At 31.1% G+C, this 9,259-nt stretch overlaps 1 protein-coding gene across 5 annotated transcripts in view; it reads left to right on the top strand.

Annotated features, from left to right (window-relative positions):
• Window positions 1-259: 259 nt before the first annotated feature.
• Window positions 260-9,259, top strand: part of LOC106458188 (single-stranded DNA-binding protein 3-like) — a 67,476-nt gene continuing 58,476 nt past the window's right edge. For 3 of the 5 annotated variants that reach the window (XM_013917659.2, XM_022384323.1, XM_013917657.2), the window contains exons 1-4: window positions 261-446; window positions 941-1,013; window positions 2,108-2,169; window positions 5,689-5,773. In XM_013917659.2, the coding sequence (XP_013773113.1) occupies window positions 391-446; window positions 941-1,013; window positions 2,108-2,169; window positions 5,689-5,773 (276 nt within the window). In that variant the 5' untranslated portion in view covers window positions 261-390. Of the gene's footprint in view, window positions 447-940; window positions 1,014-2,107; window positions 2,170-5,688; window positions 5,774-9,259 lie in introns of all 5 variants that reach the window. The other 2 variants (XM_022384324.1, XM_013917658.2) reach the window with 2 other exon arrangements.

Genomic DNA, 9,259 nt, shown 5'->3' with positions numbered 1-9,259 from the left:
CAAATGCAACCGTTATACGTCTTTGGCGTTCAACTTTAAAAGTGTGCAAAGAGTTATAATCGAGTTATGACATAAAATTTCTCGTTAAGTATTTTCTATTCGCACATTTGCCATTGTCAAAGTAAACACGGGCCGATTGCGTAATGTGCTTGATCTGTAACGTAGTTTCGGGATGGCTCTCTTTCCACACTATAGGCTGAAGTATACTGCCAACAATTTTGAGTTTCACTCCGCTGTGACGTAGCAAAAGGGACCGGGGTATTCAGCACGAGGCAGACAGTAAGTCCAATCACGTTACTGCCTCTGACAGATCAATTGACGTTTCTATGGTAACAAGGTCGGTATCGTCGTATATGTCTTGACAGGTGCGTGACAGTTCAGCCTCACAGCATGTACGCGAAGGGAAAAGGCTCAACGGTGCCATCCGATGCTCAGGCAAGAGAAAAGTAAGTTTGATGTTCAGATGATTAAGAATATTGACATCACTTAACATTGAGTATGCTGTAGAGCAAGAGTAGGAACTGTAAGTCTTTCAACTATCAGAGAAAATTTAGAATTGTGTAAAGGTGGTAGTACTAGAACAAGTGAAATTAAGTTTCTAAACTAAGATCAACAGAAGTATATATATATATATATACGTTTTGTATAAAAGATTGCTATTATAATCAGTAAACTTCATTTGGTTACACGTCAGCTTTTGTAATATTTTATATGTGCATTTAGGTCAGAAAAGATGCGAGTATACATAACTACCAAAATTAAAATCAGGTTACAGTTAAATCATAACTTAAAAACAAAATTCATTTGCGAAAGAACAACAGGCAGTACTTTCAGCCCGAGGCATATGGCATGGCACGTTCCATGTTTGACCAAGAGGAGGGGGTCTGAAGATATGTGGTGTCTTATTTATTTTCGATTCTCTTTTTTCTTTCTTTTACAGATTAGCTCTTTATGTTTATGAATATTTGCTACATGTCGGAGCACAGAAGGCAGCACAGACTTTCCTGTCTGAGGTAAATTTATCGTTTATATTGCGTATATTACTATTTGTAAATAGGGCAGTGTTATCAAGTAGGTACTTCTGGTATGCACGGGCGCTTCCATGTGAATGAAGGCCGCTGCAATGTACGGCACATGTAACACTTAAAATTAGGCTTAGCAAAGTTACAATTATATGTGTACTGTATCCTGCATTTGTGTGTATGTGTTTTTGTTAGAGATTATGCGGTAAAATACAAAACGTTTTATATAAGTATAAAAATTAAATAAAATATAAAATGAAATATATAAATAATCTGTATACTGAGAAATAAGACAGATATTTAATTCATAAATGTAATATCAACTACCTTAATTGTTTCAATAAATTGTAATTATAGCTACTTTTTATATTATATTTATAATGTAAAATAACGTATCAAATAAATCAGCTCAGTGTGATATAAATTAAAACACAGGCGTATTATTTCAATTTAAAAATTAACATTGAACTTAAGGTGCTTTAATTTAAAATGCTAAGCATACTAATAAATAAATGTTGTTATATTGATATTTTTTGTTTACAGTAGTATCACAGAATAGTTTGTCATTAATGTTCTGTCACTATAATTATGCAAAAACGATGTTAATAGTTTTTATTTTATATTGCAATTACCTATATGTAAAGGCCATTAACTCTTCAGTTGAAGCAGTATGTATAATTATTTTATTCTTTGATACACTTGGAGATTTTAAAAAGCAACCTATCATATAAAATAACTGCTTTTAAAACAGTATTGTGTTAGTTCAGTATAACCCCTATCTGTAGTTGAGCAAAACTTAGTTAAGATTCCACTGGGACTATTTCATACTTGGTAATTGGAATTTGTGACTTTTTTCAAGTTTATGTTTGGATTTTAAATAGTGCAATGAAACATAGCTTATTAAAAAAAATTTCAAGAAAAACAAAGAAAGGCAATACCTTTAATGCTTATTTTTTCACATTTTTTTTCTGTTTAAAATGTTAAGATACTAGACTTATACAAGATACTTTGATTAAAGTGATGAGACATAACAGTTTTATGTATCATTTTTCAGTTTGACTGTTTCTTATTTCTTTTTTTTTTAGATAAGATGGGAAAAAAACATAACATTAGGAGAGCCTCCAGGGTTTCTACATTCATGGTGGTGGTGAGTAAATAGTTATAAAAAAAGATGTAAAAGAATTATGAAATGGGAAAATTTAGTTCATATTCTTTTTATGTATTTCCTTTCTGAAGTTGTTTTGATAAATTAGTCAATCTTACTTGTTTTGTCTGGCTATACCAGTGAAAATATCCTTTCATATTTTCTTTAACATTGTGTGTTTGTTTTGTTTGGATATTCACGCAAATCTGCACAAGGGTATCTGCACTAGCCATCCCTGATTTGGAACTGATAGACTAGAGGGAAGGTAACTAGTCAACAACACTCACTGCCAACTCTTGGGCTTCACTAATTAAATATTGGTATTTGGTTGTCATTTGTATAATGTACCCATGGCCCCAAATTGCTGAACACAATTTTGTGGCGATGGAACACAAACCATTAGACCTTCAGATTCACAGTCAGACATGCAAACTACTGGACCACATCAAGGCCTTTTAATTATACATTTTCACGAATTTTAAGGAACATTTTCATTTTATTTATGCCCCAGCATAATCTTTCTTTCATTCCCAAATAAAAATTGTGCATAAGTATCCTTGAGACAGTAACACATGAACCATCCAAATCCTGATGTTAGTTACAAATTATGTGACATATTCGGTTTTGTAAAATATTAAAGAGTCTGCTATATTCCCAGCGCTGTCAAAATACCCCTGGAGCCAGAGATTCCCCTAAGATAAAAATATGCATATATTCCCTGGCTACTTTTTGCAAAACAACTTCTATATTTATATATATTTAATAACTTTATCACTAACTTGCATTTAAATACAATCCTACAAACATAGTTTGTAGTCATGTTTCTGTTTGAATTTCTTGTATCATGTGTATGGGAAATATAGAAAAGAACTATATAAATTTATTTTAAAACAAATTTTTTAACTTTAATACTGCTTCAAAAACAAGACACAGCAGTCCTAAAAATGCTGAAAAGACCTTTTACTTTAAGTAATAATAACAGCTCTGTATTCCCTCAAAAAAGTGTGCAGAACAGAAATATAGATTAGTCCACAGTAGATATGTGTATCAATAATATCTTTGGTGTACAAAAGAAATTATTATTTTTTTATAACCACAATTGCTAAAATTTTAACCAAATCATATTGAGAATATGGTTATAGTAAAAACAAATCAACTGTAACTGTAATAGCCACAGAATGCAGTGATACATTAGAACATAGCTATGAAAATCTAAATTCTGGCATTCTTGAATCCACTTTTTGCTCTGCAAAAACTGTTTGTTTAAAATTTTTTAAATCACTACTCTGGTATTTCTAAATAATAATTTTATGCATTTTTGTGTAAGTTCAGGATATGTTTATTAATTAAAATATTTAATGATTGTGATTCAAATTGTTGTATTAAGTACTGCATATTTCATTTCTTAAATACACCAGCTGAAGAATAAGTCAAGACATAGAAAAGTATTTTACCAAAAGTTTTATCTATTTGCAATGTTATTATAAAGAAAGTATCTCACATAAGATTGCTTTAGTGTCTTAAATTATATGATATAGGATGGTGCATGTTAAATGTTTGTGACATCCCAAACATCAGATATACATCTAACCATGAACATTTATGCCACCATTTTAACTTCAATCTGTATACTGGCAAGTTTTCTTATGAAAGCATTCTTCAGATTATATATGGTACATGACTTTTTTAGTCACACCTGTCTGTAGATAACCCCATAGCCAGAAATCTGCCAGTGTAAAGTCCAAGGAATGTGGTGTCCACGTACATGAAAAGTAGTGAAAAATTACCCTGTTTTTGTCAATGTGTGTCTGCAATCTGCAATATTGTTTTAATCTGTTGGCTTATTCGGCAAAAGACATCATCTTGCCATACATACTGTAGGATTGATCATGTAATATTGCTTCAATAGGGGTATCATTGTGTAAGCAAACAGGCTATGGTAGTGCTTATTATTCACTGTACAGGTCTTGGGACAATGTGGTAAATTCCATAAAGAAGTATGTACTGAAGAGATAGCCTGTTATCAATCTACAGCATACAGTTACTTTTCTGTAGGGGCTATTGAAGCATTACATAGTAATTCTCATCATAGCAGATCATGTATTTCTTTGTATTGATGATCTAGTTCAGGGTGAAGTGGTTCTCATTAGCCCACAGGATATTTTATTTACCATCAGACATGCAAGGAATTGTAATGCTTATTTGGATTTTAAACTTCAAGAAGAATATAAATTATTACAGATATGAAAACAAGATATAAAAGCAGATTATTTTTTTTATAACACAGCAAGTAGAAAAATTGATATAATGTCCATGGTCCCTCAGATTAAGCTTTTTAACTGTCTTGTTAAAAACATGAAAGGGATACAACAGTAATTATAAATGAATCCCAAATATTAATAACTACAATAACATTAATTGTGTACTACAGATTTTTTTAACACAGAGCCAGCAGAATAGTGTTTATAGTGTAATTGATCTGTAAGATAGTATAATAATATTTGCTGTATGTCCAGTGTTGAAAAGCCTCATTAGTGTTGTGTGATAGTATGTGCTTTTCTGATTACCAGCAGCTCTATGGAGTTGAAGGCTAAATTTTAAATGATCATGATGTCCATAAATTGACCCAAAGGATTAATAACTTTGAGGTATCTGGTCACAAACAAATCATTATTCATGTTGAAATCATGCCTTAAATTCTTATACAATGGGACACAATCCTTTTTTTTTGACTTACATAAATGTAAATGTATTGATGACAGAATTAGGTAAAGGCTTTGGGACAACACAGAGTTAATCGAGATCTAAAGTTGTACATCAATATTGCTGCAGGCATCCATCTTTGCTGATAAAGACAACAAGACTGTGCTCAAATGTTGTTTTCCTTACATATAGTGAAATGAGGCGATGTGTTGCTTGACAACTTAGTAGGAGAGCCGATAGTTGTTTGACTTCTATTACTGTCTTCTCTGTTCACCTGAAAATAATGCAGAGAGCTTTGATTTATGTGGTTGCTGTTTGCCATAGTCTTGTGATTACTCTGATATGAAGGGAGCTTTTCTAAACGTTACAGAAATGCCTCTGCGGGCCAGGCAGGTGTGTACATTAATTTCTGCTTCAAGACAGCTGAACCTATATGGTCTCGTGAAGGACAAGTAAGGAATGGTTTGACAAAACAAAGCTAGTAGTATATAGCTACTGACAGTTTTGTGATGTTATTTTCCACAGACCCATTATTTTATTTTTAACAAAACTGTGGAATGTTAATGTACTATTTTATTACATTCCTATATTCAATAACAGATTTAATAAAAGAATAATAAGACAACAATTCTTTAATAGCATGTGTAAGTTTAGCTTTTTTATTTACAAATTGAGAATTTATGCTTTTGCAAAACTGTGTATAAGTTATTTACCATACAGTTTTAGAAATGTGGAATTTGGATGTATTTATTTTTTTTTAATGATATTTTATATTATTACTGGTATTTTCCTTCATTTTATTCATAATAATTTTTTTAGTGTATTTTGGGATTTGTACTGTGCAGCACCAGAAAGAAGAGACACCTGTGAACATTCAAGTGAAGCAAAAGCTTTTCATGATTATGTAAGTTATCTGTAGTTTACTACCAATAAAAGCACAATCATAAATGATAACTATGCACTGGATAAGTTGACCAAAAAAAAAAAGTGCAGATAAGATGATATGATAATAAGCACTCAACCTCGGTCCAAAGTTTAGCTTTTGGTGTATATTGGAGAACAAGATTTTATGTAGACTTCTTTAAAATTTACTGTAATATTTCTAATGATTATGAAATTATGTTGAAATTAATTTTGATGAAAGTGACACGTTTGTTCTAAATTTTAAGAGTTGAGGCTCAGAATTCTAATCTATTTTAATATGTGGCAGATTTTAATAGTCATTTAAATTCAAACTTGCGACTGTTTGCCATGAACAACTTTTTCTTACTGGTTATTTGTAATGTGATGGGGTTTTTTTGTAATGTTAAAGGTCTCCCAGCCTTCTTATTTTATTTATATAAGTCCATGTTAAAATTAATATTCCATATAAGCACCTGCACCCCCCCCTTTTTTTTTGTACAGAAAGTGTAGTATTTGTAGGGTTGTATACAAACAGAAGTACTTAACTTTATAAATAACTAACTGGAATTTGCACATAGATCAACTATAGTCACAAGTGGTTTGAGTATCTGTTTAGTATCATGTAATCATAGAAGTTTCTTTTGATGGAGATATTTATGTAAAAAATGTTATTTTTGTAGAGCCACTGACACAAATTTTCATTTCTAACAGATAATTAGCTACCATATAAGGTAGACTCTACTCAGGTGTTATGTGCTTGTGGAATTTTGAGTGTATTTTTTTATGATGCTTCCTATCAACCAGGTTGGATAAGTTAAAGGTTAGAGACTGTAATCTAGGAAGCATAAATATGTGTTTTAAAATATGGTAATTTTGTATTATTATATTTTTGACAATTAACCTTTCCACTAAGCTTAATGATAATTTCTGGAACTGTTTGGCCTTTCATTAGTAGGGTGAAATAGGCTCCAGTGGACATACATTTGTTTCTGGTGTGGTTAGTATAGCCATAATATAAAATAAAAAGCTTGGTTTAAACAAAGTGCTTAACTTGTATTAAGACTGAAATATGTAGTTGTTAAAGTAACAGATGTTATCAAATTGTCAGTACATGAAATTCTAATAAACTCTCCTTTCACTTGAAATGTTGACAGTTGAAGGTTTCTTCCAAATTGATATAATATTGTTGATTGTTTAATTTGTAATATGTCCAAAGTACCAAATAATGTGTTAATAAATTTTCAAAATATGTGAACTGTGTACCATTAAATGTACAAAATGCACAAACCATGTACTACTAAGTGAGCAAAGTACACAAACAGTGTACTAAAGACCAGTCACATTTCCTGTAGTGAAAAATGTATTACTGCTCAGATTATATTTATGAACTTTATGTATATGCCACAGTCACATTATATCTTTTTTTTTTAAATTGGCAAAATAATATATAATCCTATATAAACAATGATTCTAGAGTGCTTGAATAGATGGACAGGCCAGCGATTTATGATACTATAAAATAATCTCATTAATATAGTCTAAGGAGTATCACTTTTGTTAACTTTATTTTTATAATAATGTATGCTTATATAGTGCAAAATATGTTTGAATTCATTATGAAATAACTGAAGTAAACTGAAAATAAATTAGTTGTCTTGTGAAGTTGAACCTATAAAAGTTTTTTCAACAAATCATATCTAAATTATTAAGGTATTTGGAATGTATTTGCCCCTGATATAGTAATTGGAATTTAGCCAGAGCTGGAGACACTATCACTACGTCAGAAAATAGTGCTATGAAATTCAAAATATGTAACTTAATATAAGAACTGGTGTAAATAGTTTTTACTAATCTCCAATAGATAGCCTGCGTGTTGACTAACTTTTAATCCTTTGAAATCAGATTGTCGTTTGCCAGTAACGTTGTTGTGACGACAATAATTAACATTTTTATAAAAGAAATTTCTAACCCTGTAAGATATCAAAAAGTATTTATTGTTAGGTTAGAAAAGAGAGACTGATTTATTCTTCGAACAGTGTTCTAAAGTATGTGGATTTTACTAGACGTAAACAATATCAAGTTATTTTTGCCGATTCGGTGTCTACGGAAATAATTGACATATAAATATCATACATTTACGTTTTAAACATTTGGCAACGAAAACGACGAACAGTTCCAGGATTTTAGATCAGTTGAGAATGCTTTATGAATTTTCTTGGAAGGTCACAAAAACTTTAATCGTGGTTAAGATCGAACGAAAAAAAGTAAGAGGTGTAAGGCGTTAGCTGCAGTATAAGTGTGAATTTTAGGATATGTTTTATTAGTAACATTGTAATACCTATTGTTGGAATAAGATTGTACCCACCAGTTGAAGTGATGCTTTAAATTATCGGTGAAACTTAACTATTCATTAAACATATCCGTTAAATATAACAGAAACACAGCCGTTAATTCTAAAGACATTGAAATGAATGGCATGAGGAAAATGTGTGGTATACGTATAGGATAATAACAATTCTTATGTTCTCTGTTGTGCCACAGTTGAGTTACTTGAAACAATGGCTTACAGTGAGACCTCTAAATATACTTTAGAAGAGAAAACACGACTGACCTTGAAGCAATGTGGGGTTGTAGTTCGTTTATTCCGGTCTGATCTCAGTCAAGGTGAACTAATTATACAACTGTCTTAAGCTGAAAAAACGAACCTGGTGCAAGATTTACTTTAAAGTATAAGTAATATGACAGCACGGATAGAGCGTATTGTGAGCAGATTTGTGTTATTTTCCACATAGTTGTATTCGTAATGACCTGATTATTAATAATTTAGAAATTTAAATATTTCAAAGTATTATTTAATTTTAAATCAATTGTATTTGACTGTAAACTCTGTATACCTAAAGCAAAAGTCATGTAGTTTAATGTTGTGTATTAGCGTAGACAGAAACACTAAATTACAAACTGTAGCTAATTGCCAAGTTATGGTGAAGGGATGTGTGCTATCTATAAAGTTTCATGTATGCCATCTACCTCATGACCTGATATGATGCAAGAAAGCGACTGTGCGTTAGTTCACGTTTTCTTCAGTACGAATAAGGCGTCACGTGATAAGTCTTCACCATGGTGACGGACTAGTCCTGACAAAACAAGGTGATCAACGAAGCTTTATCTTCACTGAAAATAAAAAGAAAGATATAGTTTGGACATATAATAACAACCATGTTCGTAATATATTAATTATTATTATTGATTAAATGTATGATAACAATTATAACAGTGACTTTGATTCTATGTGTTTCGCTAGCATCGATAGCGTTTTTCCGGAAAACGAGCTTCGACAATTTAAAAAAACTAGTCGGAGGATTATATATTTACCGTATTTTTTGGTGTATAAGACGCACTTTTTTACCCCAAAATTTGATGTCAAAATCTGCTTGTGTCCTATACACCGAAGGTATGAATAATATATATGTTTATATACGATATACAG

This window comes from Limulus polyphemus, unplaced genomic scaffold (assembly GCF_000517525.1).
Source record: "Limulus polyphemus unplaced genomic scaffold, Limulus_polyphemus-2.1.2 Scaffold426, whole genome shotgun sequence".
NCBI lineage: Eukaryota > Metazoa > Arthropoda > Merostomata > Xiphosura > Limulidae > Limulus > Limulus polyphemus.
Note: the sequence above shows the minus strand (reverse complement) of the source record. Positions and strands in the feature narration are given on the sequence as shown.